The 24,524-nt window shown below is 39.6% G+C and overlaps 1 protein-coding gene across 1 annotated transcript in view; it reads right to left on the bottom strand.

Annotated features, from left to right (window-relative positions):
- The window catches only part of DCBLD2 (discoidin, CUB and LCCL domain containing 2), a 141,890-nt gene extending 123,057 nt beyond the window's left edge, over nt 1-18,833 (bottom strand). The window contains exon 1 of the mRNA XM_033514981.1: nt 18,803-18,833. Coding sequence (XP_033370872.1) covers nt 18,803-18,833 — 31 coding nt within the window. The remainder of the gene's footprint in view (nt 1-18,802) is intronic.
- Between the last annotated feature and the right edge of the window lie 5,691 nt (nt 18,834-24,524).

Raw genomic sequence — 24,524 nt, 5'->3', positions numbered from 1 at the left:
TTCTACAACTTACATAGTTTGTGTGTACTACCTATTACTACCCACCATTAATTTATCTCCATTTTTTCTTCCTGTGATATGCTATTTGTTACCTAATCAACACTCCAAAATTAAATGCTGGATTTGCTTCACCATTATTCTATAGCTACTAAGAGGCTTTTTGACATTTCATGTTATAAGATGCTGTCATAACTCAGTTAAACTTTTACAAGTTCAGTTGAATTTTCCATGTCTAGTGTTTGTTCCAGGTTGTTCTTATTCATGTGTTTTTAAATTTCAAGAGTCATGGTTCAATTGTTTCTAAGAAGAAAGTTAGGGAAAAATAAGTTTTGCCCACATGTGAAAAAAACAGGCCATTTCTTGTACCAAGTTTTTTTAATACTTTAAAGAATTTATATAAAATTTGGCAGGGGCATTCTTGACAGGAGTCCTTTTTGCTGTCTTTGTGAAAGCTTTTTTTAAAACATGCACTTCACACATCCTTAGTAAAGCCCTTGATTTTCTAGTATCTATGATCTCTGGAGGCTCTTGCCCCACAAGTCAGCACTCCCTAGGTGAGCCCTCCTGCCAAGCCCACCTAGGGCTGCTGGGGTCAGGACAGCAGGGGTGGCTCAAATCTCCTCTAGACTATGCACAGGAACTTAAAGCAAGGAGCCTTTTTCTCTCTCTGTGAATAACATGACTGCCACTAACCAACAGCATGGAAGAGGAAACCCACTGAAGCAAATTCAGTTGCAGTATGTGCTGGACATCAAAAATAAAAAGGAGTAGTTGAAAGTAATGGATCCAATGGCAGACTGAAACCTGCTGTGTGCCTGTGAGAGACAGGAGGAATGGAGAGACAAGTGGCTGAAGGAAGAGTCAGTGAGATAAGACAAGAAATAAAAGGGTTAGCAAATTCAAGGGGTTTTTCTTGGTTTTATTGTTAAAACTGAAAAATACTATGCCTAGAAACTGATTTCATATTTTTCTATTACTCCAGTGCAACAATGTTGTAGACTTCAAGTGGAGTTACTCTCATTTTTTTGGCAGCAGTAGGAAGAGCAGAATTGGATCCTCCAGTTGCACTGCAAAACTTTCTGCTTTTCAAATACACCAGTAAGAGTTATGGTTTTCCATGTGGCTGTTACAAATGTGTTCAGCCCTGGAACTCATCAAATTGTTCTACAAACATACAACAGTTCTCAAATGCCACCTGCAGCAAACCAGGATTCTTTTAGCAAGAACAGTGAAGCAGCGCAGAAATGCATGACCCTTCCAAAGTTTTAAATCATGTTTTTCCAAGTGAAAAATGACATATTTGGTTTGCTGTATCTTTCTTTATATTGAAGATGCCTTCGTAGCAGGTGAAGAAAAGAAGCAAACCAATTGCTTACTGGAGAGGTTAAGGCATACAGAAATGTTTGAATTAGAAATGTCATGAAAGTAGCCACTTAGAAGCTTTGTTTCTCCATGAATATTAGTCTATTTAATCTACTTTGATGAGTGTTTGCATTTGGAGCTACATGAATAGAGTATGTGTACCTAAGTAAAACAAAAACCCCTGCAACACCTGGCCATATTCTCAAGAGTGGATATAAAGCACTTGATGTGGTACAAAGCTCAGTCTGGGATGGAGCACTAGAGCAGGACATGAGAGGCCTCCCAGTTTAGTGGAGACACAAACACCCCACACTGTGCTCCTTAAATGTGGCTGGCTGTCAAGTTAGTCTTCCCCAAAACTGGAAGCTGAGCACATTATTCACCTCAGAAAGGTTCCTTCAGGCAAGTTTCTGCTAACACTACCTTCCTCATTTGACCACTCATAGGGGAAAACGTTATTACTTCCCACAAAAAGGAAGCCAATGGCCTGGATATTGCATCCATTTTTAAAGAAAGAGATCTTAAAAAGAAAAAAAAAAACCCAAACAAACCTCTGAACAAAACCTTACTAAGACAAAATATAAGATAAAATAAAATTTCCAAACACATCCTGGGGCAGCTTCCAATCTCAGATGAACAGAGAAACTCCCTTAAAACAAAGTGAGCTGTATGAGAGAGAGGAAGAGAACAGATGGTAGAAGTAGATGCAATAAGGAACAAATGTAGACAGAATGATTTTTCTATGTATACAATGTTTTGAGTAGGTACAGAACCATTTTGTGATTGTGAATGGAAGGGCAAGAGAAAATGAGAATGTTCTTCTGGCCCTTGCTCAGAAAAGGATGTGCTTTGTCTTCTGTGGGAGTTAAGAACACATTGTAGCATTTTTCTGGAGTTTTGATGGAGCTTCTTCATGCTATGAAAGTGTTATGTCTCTAGCTATCAGAAATCTCTAGATCTCAGTGGTACTTTGCACTTACAATCCAATGACACTTTGAAAATTACTCTGAGTTTAATCTGCTGATTTGTCACTCATATAAAAAAAAAAGATTTGTTTATTTTTCCAGATTTATGTTGTGATAATTCATTTAAACTAGGTAAACATGACACAGATTGTAGGTAGAACTTTTGATTAAAGAAAATATGCAGAAACAACACTATTAAGGCACCAATATCAAGCACTAAAACATGAGGGGAATATCAGAAACAACTGCTGTTTGACCAACATGAATGTGGCCTTCCTGCATGCAGACATTCTACTGCAGCCTTTAATCATAAGTCATCTATCACATTTTCCACACAGAAACTCTATCTGCTTCCAGTGGACAAAAAGGGTAGTTCAAACTTTAAACAAAATGCTGAATTTCTGTCTTCTGTCATGTGATGTGCAGTTGCCTCAACCCCAGAACCTCTCAATTTCTCAGAGAAAAGACATTGGTCTCTCAGCCAAGGCCTGTTGACTAATGCATTATACACAAGCTAGGTATTGCTAATACCTTAATATAAATCTAGATGACAAACAGAAAACAATCAGAAAGATTTTTCAGAGAACCCATTAATGACTGATACAAGTAGCTAAGGCTAGTGTAGGACAATACAGAATTTTAGCTATATTCCAGAATTTGTGTGGAACAGCACCAAATCATGTTATGCCTTGCTTACCTGATATAAATCTATTAAAATGTCACTACCATGCTATCTGACAACTGTCACATGAAAAATGCTGGCTCTATTAAAACAGCTCTGGGAAAAAGAGGACCTATGCAGATGATTGGAGCTGCCTGAAATCCCCCTCAGGAAAGCTGAATTTCAAGGACAGTGATTCCTTTATAGTATCAGCTGGCCTTTATAGTATCAGCTATGGGCTGATACATGGCTTTTTTGATCAATGGATGTTAACACACCTGCTTCAAAGCAGCAATAGAAACAGTGTATCTGGTAGTGTAAGCTACAATTTTAAAATCATATAAGTATGTATCCTCATATTCAGAAGTTGCTCATTCTTGAGTTCTTGAAGAACTGACAACTGAAGTGACAAACTGTGAGACAAAAACACTTTTGTGGAGGGTTTTCAGGAACCAACTGAGAACTTCTGTGCTTGAAAGTAATGAGAAGAAAATAACTGCCAAAGGAGGCTTCTTTCTTTCAGAATTATTTCAAGACATCAACTTCATATCACTTTCAGGTCTTTTACCAAGCTCTTTTACTACAGATATTTCCTTAACACATTTAGAGCAGTGATTGCCTGACTACCTTCTCTCTGTTGAGTTTTCAAGGGCTCGGTTACTAGCAAGGTAATAATCAGAAGCCACACACTCTAAATGCATAAGAGAATGTAAAAAATGGGATGGACAGTGTTGGCATGGGGACTGTGAGATCAGGATTTTATTATTAGTTTTGGAATGCCCTCTCAGGATGACTTTGTCAAGATCTTCTCCAGATGAAAATCTTTGAAAGTCTAAGACTTACATCCCTCTGTAAAATAACCTTCCTCTTTTCCTTCTCTGAATTATGTATTTTTATTGTGGCCAGGCAGGTTTCATGGTTTTTTTGGGAGATACAAACAAATAGGGTTTCTACACAGGGCTCTTTCCGCAGCATGAGTAATTAACAAATGTGATTTAATTTATTTCCTCTTCATGGATATTCTTTTGAAGTCCTCTTATTAGTTACAATGTCTAGATTATAGCAAAGTCTTACATGATTATTATTATCCTGATTTGTCTTTGTGATTGTGTGGTTGTGTATGTTGGGGTACAACCTCCCAGAGTGGTCATCCTTTCCCTTTCAAGGTTAAAATTAAATACATGGCCAAAAACTGTGGGCTGTGGTGCAGCATCTTATGGAGAATATAATTCTCAATTCTTAGTAATTCTCAATAATTCATTGTATCAATTTAAAACATAAAGGCAATGAGAACTGGGGAGCCTGTACCAGAGAGAATGGTGCAAAGCCATTAACCTGAAATATTTATGGGGGGCTTTCAGTTCAACACTATGTCTGCATACTGATCTATCACTTGAGTTGAAGGAATGAGTGGAATTATTTGCTTTGTCTGCCTCTCAAGTCTTTTTTTTGGCCCGTTAGAAAAGAGTGCTTGTTTTGTTTTTTTTTAAATGTATTTTTTATCAGTAAATGCAGTAATTCCACATTTCTTTAGGTGTCCATTCATGAACTCCTTCTTCATGGAGGCAAAGGTCATATCTAGGTACCTAGAAATTAATTGCACTGATGGGAAAATACATTTAATTTCTCGCATTTTTATGAAAAGCTTTTTTAGAAAGCAGACATTGTTAGTCAACTAAATATTGCTTTTTGTCAAGAAAGCTGTTGGGAAAATCTCCAGTCGTGTTAAGAGCCATGTTTTCATGGATTTAGTAAGAAAAAGACATCAAAGTATTGGCTGGGTTGTTTCATTTTTATTGCAGTTTTGGGGAATAGTTAAAACCACGGTGCTAGACTTAGTGCAACGCCCAATATCCCTGGAAACCGATGATGCAGAAATGGGAGCAGAGAATGGAAGCACACCAAGCTGACAGTTACACTGTCCAGAAACTAGAGCCACTTCAGTGCTAAGCCCAGCAAGGATTAGTGATCTCTTTCCTGACTGGGAACAGCATCCAGGAGGCCAGGATAAATGGCAGGGGCCATGAGGATGCAGTATCTTTATATCCATGCTCACTGTATCAGCAGTTTCCCTGAGTGTCTGCCCAAAAGAAATATATGGGTGGCACCCCATAAGAGCTGGAAGACCCACGGTGGGAAGTTCAAATACTGGGGTCCCATTGAGCCCCTTTTTAAATAGGAATTTAAAGGAAAATTATTTGCTAAGTCCATTCAGTGGTATTATCAGGGCTCCAAGCCAGAACAGGTACAGAGACCCAAAGTAACCTGGAATTGCACCAGTTTTAACTTGCTGACCTTTAAGAGGAAAAAAGATGATACCAGCCGACTGGAGAGACGTAGAAAGGTTTCTGTTAGAGGGACCAGAAGAAGAAAGATGATCAGAAGAGAATTCCATGGCCTTACCAATGGTAAATTTCTTCAGGACAACTAGGGAAATGAGGTAGAAATAATGTGATTTCACCTTCTCTGGGGAAGGGAGAAGAGGAACTTTAGGAAGTTCAAAACCAAAATACCCTGGTAAGAACATGAAGTGGACACTTTTAATGCCTGGCACATTATGGTATATGGGGAAGTGTGTTAATCACATAGGTATAACCTATATATAAGACTCTCTCACATCACCTCTATACACTGCATTTGTACAAAAGAATTATTAAATTGCAAGTGAATTTTTTAAGAGATGGAAGGGTGTAAATCCTATATGAATGTATTTTCATTATTTGTCTCCTATTAGTCAAAATAATGGGTTTTTCAAAGTATTTCTATGGCTGATAGATTTTTATTATTTACACATCTATCTTTACACAGTCATGCAAGCTGAATCTGCTGTGGAATAAAGGTCCAACTTATTGATGCTCTCCAAAAGACAACTTGTAGTCAATATATTTGGAGAAGGTTTTTCACGGGCTTTTCACATTATAACTTTTAACTTTCATGTTGAGGAGAGGTGGAAGGAGGGGAGGAGTTCAGACAGGTGATGCATCCCCTGTAAAGGACTCCAATTGCTCCAGCATAAATAGCATGAAGTGACAAAGGGACAAAGAAAATTTTAGAAATGCTTTACATTTATTTGTGCTTTTGTGATATCTTTCAATATGTGCTTCTAATTTCACTTAAGCAACTTTTCCCCTTCCATAATGTTCTGTATGTGAAGATAATCATATTCTTCTCTCAAATTTCATCTCAGGAGGCCAAACTAACACAGCTCTTATAAACTTCCCTCCTAAAAACATGTTCCTCACTTCCCAGTTTAACTACTAACCCTCTACATGTCTTCCAGTGTGAATTCATCTTTCTGGAGCACAGGTGACTTGAATTTTTCACTAATGCCTTGTACAACACTGGATGTTGTACAAGGCATTAGGGAGAGATGCTGTGTTGATTGGAAATGTTTGTCCTAGCTCCACCCACACATCATTTATTGAACGTGACAGTGACAACTGACACTCATGTTCAGGCTGCTATTAGGTATCTAATGCTACTTGTTCTTGACTTCCTCTGCTGTCAGTGTGGGAGTAAGCAACTGGGCTCAATTTATCCTTTCCTCAGAAAGGTATCTGGGATAACTGGCCAGCACTGCCCTTAGAAAAGGTCTTGGCCTCTCTCAAATGACCTCAGAGAGTTTGCTGAGAGGCATTTCAGATTATGCATCTGCCTTTCAGATGGTGACAACAGGCATTAGAACTCTTGGTCACAGGATCTGTTCTCCCAGGGGAATGAAGTCACTGCCATGAGTTTTCAGGACCAGAATTCAAAGCCCCAAGTGAATTCTTTATCCAGGGAATGGGGAAAAGTTAAACACGCAGGAAAACAAGTAAGGAAAAGAGGTGTGCTGAGCAAGAGCTACCTAAAACAGATGAACAGAAAAGATCAAATGAGGAGAGCAGCTACAGTCCTGCCATGTACACAGAGAACAGCAGAAATCTCATGGTTTTCACTACATTTTGTCCCTTTTGGCAACTGGCATTACAGCTATTGCTTTCTTTAGAGAAAAAAATATGGGCAAGGGTGAGAACAGCACTTTGTTTCCTATCACAGTGCAAGGAGTGGAACACAGGCTCCAAAAGGAGAAGCCTCACAAGTCCTGGAGGTTTGAGCCCACTTCTGTCCTCTCCCAAGGTAATAATCTCAGCTCCAAGGATCCAGCTGTGGAAACTACAGTGCTTAGGAAAGCCATACAAGACAGGTAAGGCCTGGAAGTTAACAAATAGAGAGGACCTACATTTTATTTCAATTATTTTGCTTACTTGTTTTTGTCTTGCTCGTAAGCATAGGCACCCAGATTCCTGCTGTGCTTCAGACTAGAGGCCTCAGGTTTTTTCCTGGATTTCAGTCCTCAGTTCCTTAGTCAGCAAAGTTTTGGGGGATGGTCTCAGTCTTCCCCAGATTGCTGAGACTGCAACTCCATTTGTAAAGATCTAAAGAGGCTGCTAGAAACAAACAAATTGCAGGCTCTGGGGAAATAGTGTGGAAAACCCGAATCGTTCCACAACTCCTTAAAATCAGACCTGTTTATTTTGATGCTTAAACACAGATTTAAATATTTAACTTCAGGCTGTGCACTTGAAAGCTCTGGCTTTAAAAACTCTTTAAAATCCTTTCTGTGGTGGTTTAGGGTCACTGAATCTCAGCTGGCCTTCCCAGCACAACGTGCAATTTCCCCTCTGACAGCACACAAACAGCACAGTACTAGGACAGCTAATGCAGACAACACTTGCAGCACAGGAGGCAGCAGGAGAAGACCAGTGGTGGGGTGGAGGCAGTGGTGGGGCTCCCTGCCCTCACTGGTCCCAGCACCCTGCAGATACTCAGCCCTGGCACAGGCCTCTGAGCAGCTCCATGGCAGCAGAAACAACCCCAGAGGATGAAAGGACAATCTGCCTCTTCTGTGATCTGGGGGAGGAGTAATCTGGTTTGGATTAAAACATCCCTGATACTTCTACTTAGGAAACACCTTTGTAAAGGCAATGTGAGCCCTCTGAGGTGCAGCAATCCTTACCAGCAGCTGCAAGCCTCCAGCTGGGCACTCTGTAATGAGCCTCGATAATCAACTTGGGGCTTTTATTGGGCAGCTTGTTCCTTGCCTGTGTGCACCAGTCAGGTGAGGAGAAGGAAGCTCAGACTGGGAGACTGGTCAGGATAGGAGAATGGGAAGACCCTCCACTGATAACTGTGCAAAGAGGGGTACAGGCTGCCACCCCAAGGTAGCAGGGCCAAAAATCAGTCTTAGTGAGCAAGAGTTCACTTTCTGGAACAGAACCACTTGGAAGTAGATAAAGAAACTGCCCATAATTCACTTTCATTATTTGGTGTTCACTCCAAACAAGAGTTTGGAGAATTTCTTGCAGAAATTCATGATGGCAGAAAAAAAGGGAAACAGTTGGACACAAGATATTCATCTTGCTTTTGCCCTGAACACAGAGCCTGTGAGTGTTCTCCAGATCATGTTTTGGCAAGAACAGCTTTTAACATTTTAAATTAATGTCTTATTTTACCTCAGTGAAACTTGTTGAGCTGGCAGTCCTTATGACTGAAGCCCTTTATTGAACACAGAGCACTTGCTGGGATGACACAGCCAGAAGTGACACCGTTCCCTCCCATTTTATACTGCACAAAATGAAGAGGCTGCTGTACTAATGATAAACTGTATCCAATCATGAATAAAAATACTATGTTCCCACCACTAAAGCTACTCCTGGAACTCCTCAGGGCTCCTTTATTTTTATGACCTTTCTGTAAGCAGTTACTTTAACCCTGTGATGATACTTATAAACTGATATACACTACTATAAAAGATAGCCTTCTTTTACAATTCTGGATGATTGCCCATGGGCTTGAAGTCCCTCCCTCACTAGACATCATATTATTCTCCTTCAATGAGAATAATATTCACTATGTAAAGCTTACTATTCAGAGCATATTTGGATATCCTTGACTGGAAATCACCCATACACTCCCTATCAACTCCTGCTGGAGCTTCCTGTTGGGGTGGCTACATTACATTGAGCAAGGACTGAAAAAAGGTTTTCAGGTTTTGAAAAGAGCTTGGTTGGTGCAAGAGTTCAGGAATGTCAGAGGAAGCCAAGCTGTTCTCATACACCAACCCAGGAAGTGCCCTCCTGATCTGATACAACTTTTGGCTCTACGTTTATTTCTTCTCATATCACTTCCTGCAAATTGTAGCTGGTCTGCCTAGCTGAGATTTTCCTAGAATATCCAGCTCCTGAAATTCTCACTGACTAAAGTTACATGGGATTTGCAGCACCTTCAAGGTCAAAACATGATTTTGGACAAAAAATCTCAGGCAAAGTCTGAATTACGGAACTTATGAGCTTTGGGTACATGATGGTGTCCTTCAAATGGCTATCACTTCACTCTCCAGTTTGGCAAATCTGAACTTGTTCCTAAAATTGTCCTCTCCTTGGGCTTCAGATCTAAATATCCTGTACATCTGGGTGATCTCACCTGGAGTACTGGACCTGGCCTAGCTATAATCTTCACCAGCTTTTTGGAGTGCTTCTGGCAACATCAAGTGGATGTTCTTCCTCCAGAGTCAGATTATCACAGCATTGCATATCCTGTGGGATTCATTACTAAAGCCACAGCTCTCTTCCATTTTCTATATTTCCTCCACCCAGATTTTCTGGAAGGTGAAGAGGTGGCCCCAACACACAGCCTCACCTTGGAACAAGCATGGGCTGGCATGGTGGATCAGCATCCTGTCTTGAATAGAATGAGGGGGGAGTGTGTTTTTCAGGACAATAGCAAGGAATTTAAGCTTTTTACTTCGACCAGGGTAGAACTTTTCAATGTGAGGACCAGACACCTTATGGGGCATCTAGGAAAAATTGTCCTTTTCTAGATGGCTGTTTAAGCCACAGGCTACAGCTTTAGTGAACAGTGAACCAACCTGCAGGACCATTAGCATCGCCAAACTCCCAGATACATTCTTGTGGAGTTCAGTTCATGTAGCAGGTCGTTCAGCTGTATTTTAATGAAGTTCTGACTAGACTTCCTGGCCTAGTGAAATAACATTGCTTAAGCTCTCACAGCACTGGGTAGAAGGAAAAACTTCAGGCTGGACTATGTTATCATCTGTAATACTATAACACACATTTTTCTTCTTTGGCAATTTCAACAGCATTTGAAATCTTCCTGTAAAGTCCAAGGAAATCAGAATATGAGACCTCTGTCAAGAATTTTCTCCTGACTTACATGTTTCTCAAAAAAAGCACTGACTTGAAGCTCAGAGAATTGAGAAAATTGAAAATTACACAGTGTAAAGATACTGAAAATTGCTCTTTTGCTTTGGAAACCTGAGAAGGTTCAGAAAAATGTCAGTGTAATAATGCAGTAATTTTGCTGAAGAAGTTGTAACATAATTGTTGATCTGTACTTCATTAGTGTTTTCAGAGCACCGATTTTCCCTGATTTAACTCCTGAACTAGAAATGCGGATACTTTTTTTTTAAAACAATTTTGTCTCACAAAGACCAGGAAACATCTTCTGCACCTTTGTTGTTATTTTGTTCCAATGAGTTAAGTTTGGACATTAAGCAATCAAACCACCAATGCTCATGAGCTGTAATTTTCAGTTTTCTAAGGAAGATACACAGAATGGAAATTGGCAAACTTGTGATTCCATTGCAGGGTGTCTGGTGAAAATACTTTGGATCAGTAACATATCTGAGAGAAGACTGGAGAATTGGCCAGACGTCCTGTATGTACTATGCCAAAAAAGCTTAAGCAGCATCCACTCACAAGTCAGATGCTTTTTAAGGTTCAGAAATGTTTAATTAGAAGAGTATTCACTCTTTATGAAGTATGACTTATGGAACAGGTTTATATAGGAAAGCTGAAATTATCCATTAATTGACAGCTTTATCCTGGGGATTTTTCCCCCTTCAACATAAACATTTGTCTTGAACATTTTTTGAAAATTACAGTAGACTAGAAGTTTGCCAAATATTTAGTGGTTTTGTGAAGTTGTTTTGTATTCATGTCTACTACAGTTCTACAGAAAACAGTTCTAAGAGCCACTTCTTTCACCATATGGCTGGCAATCTAGAGAGGGGTGAAGGATAACAAACTTTAAAAAGATGTACTAAAGAAAAATGTGATTTGAGCTGCAAAAACAAGTAAAAGACGTTTTTGCAGAGGCTGGATTCATGTCTTGCCAATATTTATTACAGTGTTTATCATTAGGACAGTGATTTTTCACATGTTCAGTCTATTCCAAAAGACAATGTTGCCATGTTTTTGGCTCTTGGGCTTCCCACCTTCCTGGGAGGAGATCAGAGGCTGATGAAAGCTCTCTCCTTCCCCACCATTTACGTCCTCATTGGCCCATGGCACAACCCGGACAGCAGAACACCAGAGCTCCAGCTCCTTTTGGTTCTCTTCCAAACACATCACACACAGAGCAAAGGTCAAGCCACATCTGGACTTTGAGGAACATGGGGCAGAGGGAGAGAGTATGAAAGAGGCCTGTCCTGCATTTTACCCTGAAGTGTCACCGAGAGTAAACATGGATAAACACAGGTTTCTCACTCCTCATTCAGGCAGCGTAGAGGTCAGTCACTTTCTAGCACGGTCTCCAGCCCAGAGCTGCACTGATCCATCTTCTCTTTTAAACTAACAGGTGACTTGATCCACCTTATTCAGCCCCCTAACTTACTGCTTTTGCTTCCACACCTGCATGCTGTAAAGCTCTGAGAAAGTTTGCTGCTGTTCTGTGATAGCTGTTTACTACCTTTTTATTTCATTTTTTAAGAGCCAGAAAAATGCATGACAACAGGCTCAGCTGGTAGGCTTTGGTACATAATTTATGCCACTTGAATGTAAAAGTTAAAATTGGAAGCACTGAAGATAGAACAGAATTTATTTTAAACTGTAATCGGACTCTCAAATTAACTATTCTGTAATCCCAGTTCAGTTTCAGGAATGCCTGCCTGGGAAATCCTGAAGACCATCTGAGGACAGATTTCAGTAACCACATATTACATGGAACTTTGCCAGGACAACGTGGAGGAAAGACCCCAGAGACAGTGATTTCTCAGGAAGAAGTGTCAATCCATAGAAGGCTGTGCGATTCAAAGCTATACAGTCAGTGCAGTTTTGAATTCTCTGAGGACCTTGAAAAAAAGGTTTCTGTTACGCTTCTGCAAATCTGGAGACTCTTTATGAAGCATTTTAGAGACATATGATCACAAATGAGCAAACTTGTTTCTTGCTACCTGCATTTCAAAAATCAGATGCCAAGTTTTTCTGTACATGTGCTATAAACTCTTATGACATGGAAAACAGAAGTCTTTTGTGGCGCGAATTAAATAAGAACAGGCTATGTTTATACTTATCAAGTAGTGATGATATGCAAAAGCAGCTTTTCTATTTACAGGCTTGGCCTTTTGTTCTCACAGACTGTTCGGAAGGAATATGAAATGAGGCCAGACTGCAGGACAAACTGCAACATTTCCTCCACTGTCTCTACTGTGAAGAGGCTACTGATCAAATTACTACTAACTAAAGAACATTGATTCACTTTCAGATATTTAACATTTATCCTTAATTACTATTTCCTTGCACATTTAGAAACACTGGAATGGCCACAGATAAGAACCCTTTCACTCACAGCCTTTGACATTAGGTATTCATGCTAGCTGAAAAAAAAAAAAAAGGAAACCACCACTGACTTCCCTCTGTGCCAGACAGCTGCTTGTTCTTCCCCTCTGTGTCTGACTTCAGCTTTTGGTACACCATCATTTAGTTTTGTTCTCTCCTCACCTCTTGCCTCATTGCAAGAGCTGACATGATACATAGACTTCCATCCTGGCTTGCAGAATGTAAAAGGGTCACTCAAGACCATCTGAACATCGTGTCCAGTTCCCACTCTCTACTAAAAAATGACCACATCTTCTGATACAAACAGAACAATAATTTAAACAATACAATTTTCCACTTTTTAGGTAGCTAGGTTATATATTTATTTCTTGCACTAGCATAAGATTACTGGGCTTTATGTCCAGCTAACTCCTTACCACACTGTGCTTTCAACCATATGTGTCTGCTTTTCAGAAGATCCATTTCTGCCCTGGGATCTCAACAGGATCTCAGCTTTGATCCACAGTAAAGATAAAGTATAGAACCACTGGTGGATTCACTGCATCTTAGCTAGGCTACAACCAAAGGGGTTTGGGTAACAATTTAGTAAGCTGTTTTGTCATTAGCTGACAAATTGACAGCATTCTAAATATGTTTTGTGCTAGGCTGTTCCAGGCTCTTAAAGGTTGCTGCACCTCTTTGTACCTGGTGCATAATTCATGCTTTGTAACAGATGATTCTTGAAGAAAGACACCCAAATCTAGGTTCAGAAATCCTAATACACTCTTGAGCTTTACTTCCACCCACAAACAAAAGAAATATTTGCTGTCAGTCAGATGCCCTTATTTGAGAGAACTTGTATCAGTATTTATGTTGGTGTGATTCCACATCCTTTACTAGGAATAGGATTAGATATGCAGCAAGTTTCCCTGCTGGAGATTTTCCAGTATCTGGAGCAATGCACCATAAGTACTATAAATGTCAACAGTGATACTAATTGTGTTACATATACAGGGTAAAAAGAGTAGAAAGGGTAAAAATCAGTAATTTTAGGCCTCCATACCCCAATCGTCACCCTTCTGCTAACATAAGCATAACATCTGTACTTCATCAGTGGGGGGAAAAAAAGGAATACTTGGCACCATCATAAACACATGTAAGGCCAAGACAGTAATCTAATATGGATATGATCAGATTATTGTAAGATATATTTAATTCAGAGCTTGATGACAGGCATACTTCTAAGAGTTTTGACCTAAGGAGCAATGAAACCTCATTTTGAATTCCCAAAGTCTTTCAAGACTTCAGAATGCAAGGCTCTTTGATATATCTCAAGATTCCTCATTTTTTGAGACCAGTAAATTTGGTCTCTTTTACCTCCTACCTGGTGCTGAATATTTTCTTCTCTTGCTGAAGATAGTCAAAATTCAAGATATTCTTCAAGTCCAAGGGGCTTTCAGCACTTCTAAAGGGTAGAACTTCTGTTAACACAAACACAGTCTTTCTTAGCTTATATTTTAGAAGACACATATTCTGGAATATATTTGATCAGAAAGATTCTATATGCCTAAAGCTAGAACAAGATGCAACAGGATTATTTTAATTACCTATGAATTTTGATCCATATGTCCATTAAATTCTTCACCATCTCCCTAGTCTTGCCACAGTCTGATACAAATCAGAGTGAATTTTTTTCTCCCCACAAACCCTATTTTATAGAAGTCATGTTTACCCTATTGGAATTCATGAAGATAAGAGGATCAGCACAAATTAGAACATTTTGTCTACTGTTGAATTTATTACAGAACCTGCTGCTTCATTATTATAAATGAGGTTTAAGCAACAACCTCCTTCTGTCAACGCTCTTTAAAACATCTGCAGATGTCCCGTATTTCCCAGAAAAGACACTGAAGTTTACAAGGTAGTCCTTGTGTGTGGATGGGCATCTGTGCCAATAAAACTCCAATCCTTTCAGTTCTGAAAATGTTTCATGTCCTAGTGAGACTGCATTACTGAGAGAGTAATGACTGCCCAAAGAGAGGTGCATATTAGTTTTTTTCATTCTTTCTAAGCATAGGCAAATTTTTCCCTTTGCACATACTTTCTCCCTCACACATTTTAAAGACAATTTCTTCTTGTAACACTGGTGATGTAAATCAGTTTCCTAGCCCACGTGGAAGAAAGAGGGAATAACTGTCATTGTGAATTCTTTCAACATTATTTAATGTTATCAGAAAACCAAAATGACAAGAAAAACATTTGGATGATTTTTGACAACTGAATAATATGCTGATACACAAAAGTGAGATATGAGTACCTTCAGCCATCATCATTACTAGCATTGAGCAACTGGATGAATTTCAGAACCTGAATTCTCAGAGGTTTTTTTTTACTGTTCTAAATTACATACACATGATGAGGGGTGTTAGAACACAAGTTAGCTAGCTGATTTGAGATCTAACAGAACCAGATTTTGGCAGCTTTGTTCTGCTCTTAACAAAATCTCAGCTATTATATTTTGCTATGATGAAATGAAAAAAGCTAATTGCACGATTTTTACTTTGTAAGAAAGAGAAAAGTTATGCTCTTTCCAAGTTTTTCCTCAAATCAAATGTTAATTACTGCCTTTAAAAAGTATTTTTCCATACTTCTAAGACAATGTCAGACATTAAATACACATACTACAGGTACTTCACTGGTATAAATCTCACACCTAAAAACAACCCCATGTAACATCAATCTAAATATAGAGTGATTGATAAACTCTTCTATGGCTCAAATATACAGAAAAGAAACCACTATTCAACAAAGTTGCAATTGCTTTCCAAAAATTGTATCTCAACTCTTTCTTGGAATAGATGTTATTCCTATACTGTATTATTTACTATTGAAACTCAACTTTTCATCTCTCATCCGGTCTGAATGCTTCCTCATCCCAGATTTTGTATTTTCAGAAGTGTGTCTACTATACAGAGAACCTGATGTGACACATATGCCAATGAAACTATTTCTGAACAAATATCTTAAGAACCCCTTAATTAATGAGGTTTTTATTATCAGCACAATGTTCATTCTGCTAGCAATGGGAGTTTATCTTAGAAAAGTCGACAAGAGTTTTCTCTTCTTTGCTTGCAAATGCAAACTTGGCTGTTTGGGGCCATGTCAGGCCCTGGATAATGACACAAACAGAGCAGATGGAGTTATCACTGCACTCTGAACCCGTGGTTATATACAACTAGCAGTATATTTTTTTCAAGTTACAAATTAAGGAAAACATTTACCAGAAAGGGGAAAAATAACAAAATAACAACAACAACAAAATCCCATTGCAGACAGCTGTAAGTGAAACTTCTAATTAATCTCTAACAAGAGAAAGGGAGGAAGGGAGGGAGAGAGGGAGGGAGAGAGGAAGGGAGAGAGGAAGGGAGGAAGGAAGGACGATACTTGGTGCCTCTATGTACTTTTGTAGCTAAGGACCTGCAGGTGGATGATGACTCCTAACCAGGAGGTGTGAACAGAAGGGGAGCTCACATGTGAGACATGGTCAGTCCTGGCCGAGCTTTTCTCAAATATTCCATATTGCTTTTGGAAACAATCTTTTTTAAAAGGAGGGATGAGAATTTTCACATGTGTATTTTCCCCTGTGTCACAAGGCATTGCTGTATCTACATGGGTTAGAGGTTATCAGGCAAGCCTTGGCAAGAATATTGTATAAGGTCTGCACACACTTCACATTTCATGCTAACTCTGCCATGCAGCTGGCAGCCCTGTGTTCTGCTGGTCCAGCACTGAGGACAACCAACAGTGGCAGTACTGCCAGACTTGCTGTTTCTGTGTGTTGCAAACAGTCCCTTCTCCCATCCATTCTGTCAGGGAATGGGAGTAGTTCTCTGATTTCTGCCATCTCAGTCTTACACATCAAGGGGTGATGACTGTGTTGCACTCATGTACACCTTGCAATAAGAGGCCTGAGGTTTAAAGTGCCTGAGCCAGAAGATTCTGTGTGTCCTGCCTTCTGTATAATTTTGAAGAGGGAGTCCTTATAGTTTCTTTTTTGCCCATAGGACAGAAGAATTTGACTAAGAGAAAGTATGAAAAGCTCAAGGGTTCCATGTTTGTAATGAGGGGACTTTGGCTGAATGTTTCAGGCTTGTGTGCTTAAATTTGCATAAATAAGGGAAGTTACTATGTGTCTTCAGGTACACTTGTTTCAGTATAAAAACAGAGATGAAGTTTGCTGAATTTAAAATTTAAATGTTTTGGCTCTTTGGAGGCCAAGGTTAGGAACACTAAGCTGTCTATTTCAGCTGGTTAAAATAAAAATTAGTTTACACCACAGTTCCAAAATCTTCACAGTAGTAAAATAGCTTCCGTCCAAAAGTGAATGAAATTAGAAGGCAAGTGTCCATGTGGACACCAGGGAAACAACAACTATTTGGCAAGAGCTTTCTTGGCTGTTACTCCTCTAGATCATCCCTTAGCTTGCATTAGTGTTCCTTCACCCTCATTAATCAATCACTAACCAACTAATTATATGAGATTACCATCTCATACCAATTCTTAGATCATTACAAAAAAATCGTACTTGAGATGTGTTCTTTCTGTTTCAGGAATTAAAAACTGGGCATGAAAATTTGGTATATAACTGACCTCATCAAGGAATAAGTCTGGTCTTGCACTGATGGGAACAATCCCTGGTCTCTTGGGAAAGGAATGTATGAGACAGAAGTGCCCTTTTATCTCCTGCCTCTATTTTGCTTAGACGGAGTAGAAAAATGCTAAATGAGAGAGGTTAAGCAAAAATAGAAAACAAATTTGACAAGAAAAAACAATAACTGAATGGGAGTGATGAAAAGTGACTACAGACTAAAAAGAACAAATGAAGCCAATAACTTGAAAAGGATTAGATGTTATGGAAAACAAATTAATGAAATATTGAGAGGAAAAATAAGTAAAAAATGAGATGCCCCTGAGAACTGCAGGCTGGGAGAAGGACAGCTATGAACAGGGAGCTAGTCAGGAATAAGTAACAAAGATCAGAAAATGCAGCATGTATTTGAATTGGCACCAACAAGAGAAAATTACTTCAAATATGGCAAAAATATTTAATGCCCTGTAAAATACCAGCTTTATGTATATAACAGACTGACTGGTATGAAAATGTTTTTCTAGCTCCAGGCTTCACTTGACATTAAAAATTCTTGGAAAGGTAGGCTAGCACTCTGCTTTTTCTACTGCAGGCCCTTTCTGTGTCCCAACTACACATTGCTTTTTCTGAGCAATCTCGTGTGGGTGCCTCACTCTGACCATCCTGTCCAGAATGCTTCTTGCACACCAACACAGACCACAGAAAAGGTACATAATTCTAGGTGAGAGGTCTGACCAAACACAGAACGTGCCAGCCTGCTACAATTGCTCCAGTAAATGACAGCTTTTGTGAACAGATGATGATGATGATGATGATGATGATGATGATGATGATGATGATGATAATGATGATTTTTCCATACCAAGATCAAAGTAAGAACCGTGACCTAAGGAATACTCTCCTACTTGGAACTCTTAGCTATTTCTATGCCATCAAAAGTATTTTAAGACCACTTCATGATTCAGTTTCCTGTTAAATATGCAGTACTTAGCTCATGTATTTTATCCTTAAAAGAATGATCCCACTGAAAGCATGCTTCACTTAGGAGATAAGAAACTATGTAGAGAGTCTACTATGCAACTGAAGTTAGTGAGAGGACATAGTGCAAGAGTTAAAGGCAAATAGCAAAGTTCAGTTCAGCCTTGAGCAAAGTACATTGGTTTGGGGATTTTATATATCTTCCAATTCTCTTAGCTGGAAAACAGTCCTCTTGAAAAATGTCCTCAGCACACTGTGCTTGAAGTCAGGAGTTTGAGTGGTTTTTCTATTTTGTTTGGGTTGGGGTATTTTCTGATTGCTACAAGGTTTTTAATACAGTGCCTGCACTATGACAGCCATTTGCTTGCCACATAGGTACAGCCAGGCTCCAGGGTGTGGCACGATGTCTGGTTACATGAGCTCCTTAGTGAACAGAACATATAACACAGAGGTAAAGGAGCTTTCCAAAACTTCACAGAAGCATATAATATTTTATGTTTTTCTGTTGGGTAAGCCATTATCCAGCCTTGCCCTGAATAATATAACAGTAAGTTTTCTCAGGGCGCACCAGAAAGATGAGGACACTTACCTGCAGATTTGCTCTCACTCACTGTACTCATGGTGAATCAGTCTAAGAAATAGTTTGGGGTTGGGTATAGGAATTTTTTTTTAACCCACTTCCCCATGATTCACAGAACTGATATTCATGTGGTTAGCCATGATTTTGTATAAATGGACTTTCACTTGTAGCACTGGAAGTTGTCCTTTATTTACAACAAGAGAATTTGCTAATAAAATGCCACGTAAAATGACCCAAGTACAAAAACTCTTTCTATGTTCTTAACATGAACACAAGGGGCTGCAAAGCAAGGATCCTTTCTCACCTTGAACACTACACCAAAAGATGTGGAACAGGGTTTGCAGAAGTGACCAGAACCTGACTGTTTTTACTACATTGTAGGCATTGACCTTCCAATGGGCACAAAGTCAGATGGTGTTCATACTTTTGAAATACAATTTCAAATCATGCACACTTCCAGAAAATTAGCTCTCTGGTTTCTAACCTCTTCCTCCCCATTAGCATTATCATGCTACTCATCCTAAGGGTACAGCACCCAAAGAACATGATTATCTTGATAATCTGAGCCACAGCATATTCAATTTCCCATCTATAAATGCTTTGTCCATTTTTTGGCGTTGTTTTGTGGATATCCCATGGTTCAGGTAATTCTGTCTCAGTATGGATATGCAAGCAGGAAAAGCAGCAGATCCCTGACAGCCTTACTGATGTATACTGCTGACCAACAAAATGTAAAACAAATCTCTGATCATTTGCCAGGGACACATCTGGGTGCAGAGAAGCAGCAGGATCACAGAAAGAGATTTTCCTTGTTCCTATTACCTGGATGGATTATGACATGTGTTTTACATTGGATAGGCAAATTGATTCATATAAAATAAAAGCTTAAATGTAGTCTATTTCTTAAGCCTTGCTTTCCTAAAGTTTGTACAGATTCACAGAGGTATGTCTTATTTTCCTTTTCAAGCCTTCCTGCTTGTGGCTGGGCTTATCATAATATTTTCCTAGGGGGTTGTGCAGAGGATAGCTTCACTATTTTTAGCTATTTCTACTTCTAAGTATCATGGGATATCCTTATGAGCAAAGAATCCCCCAAATTTTCTAACTTTACAGATTAAGAGAAGAAATTATGAGAAAAGTGTTTAAATATTAAGAAGCTATCTAATGCAATTAGGAAAGGTTTATACTTATGAAACACCTTATTGTTACTTGCTTAGCTTTACTTTAGAAGGATATAAAGAGACAGATATTGCACTTGAATTTGTGAGCACTATTTCTATCTGTCTGCAGTTTACTGGCTCCAAACCTATTGGATTTTTTAGGCATTCTACCAGAGAGCTAAATGCAGACTCAGTAGCCTCAGACCAATTCACTGCCACAAAACAGTCCCATAGCAAAAGTCATGAACAAATCAAGAACTCTGATAATTCCTCTGGCAACCACAGTAGTTGCCAAAGAAATATCAATTCCTTTCTTTGCAAGCCAGGCTTTGGGCACATGGAGCGCTTTCTAATGCCGGCTTGCCTGTGCAAACATAAACTGCTGTTGTGATAGAAGCCACACAGGACAGGAGGTGATGTCCTGTGGTTATTTGTGAACAATGTGTCAAGAAGACATAGCCTGCACCAGTGGCATGAGGAGGGCTCCATATGCACCCAGGTATCCTTGCATAGACCCACAACAGGGCTTTCAAAACTGCTCCTGGTGCTCGTACTTGCGGTTCATTTTCTTTTTGGAACTTCACAGATTTTTATTAAGTTGTTCAATAAAATTTAATGGGATTGGAGTTTCATGCTGTGCTGAAGAGTTTACAATGTATAAAGTACTGGCACGAAGAGAAAAAAAACATAATTTAAAAATATTTAGACATTGTACCGATGCAGCCACTTTGATTCAAGAATTTCAAGATCCCATTCTGATCATTAATCAGCACTCCCAGATGCCATGTATAAAAAGTATTACTAAACCAAATGCAGATGAGACATAGCAAGGATGCTAATTGGCTTGTCTGAGCTCATTTGGGATCTAATCCAAATATTCTGTTCAAATACATAACTATGGCTATTGCAGTTGCTGTTGCCTTAACAGCAGGATCCAGGGGATTGAGTACAGCTCTGGAAAAGAATCAAGGAATCCATACTCCCAGCCAGCCTGCTCTGGTTACCATATCTGGCCTGATCCCTGAACGAACAAGGGGAATAGGTATTGCAGGTCTATGTTGAAAAGTAGCTTAGAAGTTGTCACTGTGTGACTTCATATTTCTTATGGATCTTTCATTTCTAAGCAGATTTGCCATTTGCACATGCACACTTTTTTGTGTGTCTTGTTTTTATATGTTTCATCTCTTGTTTTAATAGTAATTCCCCAAGCCAGGTACCTTGAACCTGTGTGCAGGTTTCTGTCCTGATAGAGGAAAAAAGAGTTAGCACATGCCTGTGAGGACACAGCTAAGCCTGGAGCCCTGCTAATGGTGCAGACTGAAACAAAGAAATTCTCTCTGGCTCTAAGCCTGAGCTATGCCTGCATCTCCAGTAGCTGGGGACACCAACCTTTCTGTATCAAGTATCAAATCTGCTTACAGGAAGTAAAATCTGCAAGCTGCTTTGACCACCATCCTCTAGAGAGCTGTACTGGAGAGGAACAGTGAGTCAGTTGTGATGGGATGCCATTTACTCCAGGCAGGATGAAGGCAGAGGCGGTTTTTTTGGTAGTATAGATGACATCCTGTTTTCTGGGTGGTAGGTTGCTGAGGCTCCTGCAGCCACCACATGTTGTTCCCTATTGCTGACAGGGATGCAATAAAGCAGTAACTGACAGGTTGGATCCAGGAATAGGGCTTCAGTGCTTCAGAGGCACGCAGACCTCCCAGCATGAACCCGCAACAAACCTTGTGGGGAAACCCTCCTTTATGCTCATGTTTCTGGAATTTGTTCACCATTCAGTATGCAAAGCTTTTCTGTGACATTCCTTGGTGGCCCTCAATCAAATGGCTTAATTTATTGTCAGACATGTTTGTGGTAAACCTGTTAGGGTCCAAGAAGACAGATTTCCAAGGAGCACTGCAACAGCAGCTGGATGCCCTGCACATGGTGCAGGACGAACCCACAGGCCACACACTGCTGTAGGTTCTTTATGCGAAAAAGCTCCCCTGGACAAGCATACATTCTTCACTGTGTATGCTCTGCATTTTGATCTCCATCCTACACAAATTCTCAAGTCAAGAAATCATGTACATTAATTACTCAAATTTTTATAGATCATTTCACTTCTTGGGGAAAAAAAAACAAGACCATCTGAAATGGGGATCATTATTTTAAATCTTCTCTCCTCTTTCTCAGTGACATCTGCTGGAATGAGGAGAACAGCTAATCTTAGGAGGTCAAGATTTTTTGGTAATCTGTCATACAAGCTGTACAGCATGCAAATGTTGTTTCACAGGACTCATTCAGAAGCTGTTAATTCCAATAATGTCACAGTCTAAGATCTGGTCAAAACTTAGAGATTACCCACAGTGAAAACCCATGGGAAACTTACACCAGAAGAATGGCTCTTGGTACAGTAATGCTCCTTTCAAAACAGAAGCAGAAGCCAATAGGTTGACAGGATCTGTTCTTGACTTAAGACAAGTTTATTATTTTAAACTGCTTTTGAGAATTCCCCTGCATTTTAGTTGATAAAAATAGCAAGCTCTGCAAAGACACAACATAAGAGTTACAATAAATAACCCTTTCTGGAATCATTGGTCTTATTGTTCCTTCACAAGTCTAAAATCCATAGAGAAATTTGCTAAGGGCCATGTTATTATTCACACTAATACCCAAATCTTTAACAAAATAACTATGTTTATGTGTTCATAAGTAATTTATCCTTCGTCTGAGAAAGCAACTCCCAACTGTGAGAGTTTCAGGAAAAGGTGGTTAAGAAATTGCTGCCAAAGACTCACATGTAACAACTGCCCCTCTGTGTTAAAAGTGTATTAGGTAACAGCAAGACCTTTCTGGTTTGGAAACTGTAATTTTCATCTAACTCTCAGCTCCTAAGAGATTATTACAGAAGATCTTTGCCCCACTGAATGGGACTCACAGTGGGTGCCTGGGCCATCAGAAAGAGGCCTCTGTTATAAATGCTGTACCTTAGTGAAGTTCACAACTGGGATCTCTTCAAAGTGCAAGGAAAGTACTGCTGCAGTTTTCACAGTTTCTCACACTGAGCCCCACAAATATCACTGCATCCAAAAGGATAAGAGAGAGCGTCACAAAATCTCATTTATACTGTGTGTTAGCAAGTGCTGTGTATGGTGAGTTAGGTGATGAGGAGCCTGCAATGAGGTACCTGCTACTGAGTTGTTTTGCAATCAGATAATGTCCTCCTGGCTCCTGCACTGGAACAAACAAGACCTTCCCAAACTTTGTCAAGGCTTTTACGCAGCAGAAGGATTAGGAGTCAAGGACAGAAAAGGAAGTTACAATTGAAAATGCTCAGTAGAAAACAGATCTGATGTGACTCCTTGTTGTGAGTCCAGTTGCATAACCAGTTCTGACTGCAAGTTTTCTTACAGTTTCTGCAAGGCAAGAGAGAACAGCACTATGGACACAGAGTAAAGAGTAATAGATGGATTGCTGTGCAGGATACACATGCAAGATCAAGGGATGTTGTTTTTGCCTTTTAACAGGAGGAATGAGTGCACCTCTCACTTCTGCTTCACTGACAGCAGATAATGGGTGCTATTCTCTGTAGATTGTTTCAGTGTCTAAACAAGACACACATACAGAGCTCCAAGAAGACTTTTTTCTTTGGTAATTCTTCATCTTCTTATGCATTCCATAGCTTTGTGGCGGATGTAATGGAAGAATCACAGAACAGGCAAATGCTGACAGTTCCACCATGTTGTAAGACACAAAGAGTCCAGTTCTACAGGTAGAGTCAAGTATTGTGGCCCATGACAGTCAGAAGCCAAGAACAAGGGAATCAGAGCTTAGAGGGGTATAGAAAAAGGCAACATCCTTCCCTAGTGAGGGCAAAGGGAGTTATCACACTGGAGTGATCATGAGGAAGGAAGGCCTGGCTCAAGGTCATGCTAGTTGTGTAGGACCTGTAACAGCAAGGTAAGAAACAACAAAAAATGGAGCAGAGAGAAACTGACAAGATTTCGGATTCATTACTTTACCCTAACGAGTGTCTTCTCCATTTGCAACTACAAAACTCTGCCAGCTAGACATGAGGGTCAGAAGTAGATGAGATACGGCTGCCTGCAGCCAGCTTGAGACCCACAGATTAGTGCAATATTCTACCTCTGAAAGCATCCTGATTTATTTTAGTCTATCCTGTCGCACCTTCTTTCTCCAGGCAAACAGACAAGTTACTTGATTCCTAAGAACTATGAGGCCGATGAGAATCCAGCCCCAATATGAAGAAGCCTTAAAGTGAGTTTAACTTTCATCAGTTCTCTCCCAGAGGAGAGTAACACTCTCCTACATAAACTAGGGCTCTGAATTGCTTCTGGAAGTACTGGTTTTTGAAATCCTCTCAGGAGAGCAAGGTAGGTCCATGATCACTGCTGACAGGACTAGGGCAAAAGGCAATCCTCTGAATGTATAACCTGAAAAAATGATGAGTTTTAGGTCTCTATTATAAAGAGTAAAAATATTCACAATACAGAGGAAAGTTACAATTGCACATGATTTGAACATCATGTTGAACAAACATTTGAACAAAACATGTTGAACAATTC

This window comes from Parus major, chromosome 1, assembly GCF_001522545.3.
Source record: "Parus major isolate Abel chromosome 1, Parus_major1.1, whole genome shotgun sequence".
NCBI lineage: Eukaryota > Metazoa > Chordata > Aves > Passeriformes > Paridae > Parus > Parus major.
Note: the sequence above shows the minus strand (reverse complement) of the source record. Positions and strands in the feature narration are given on the sequence as shown.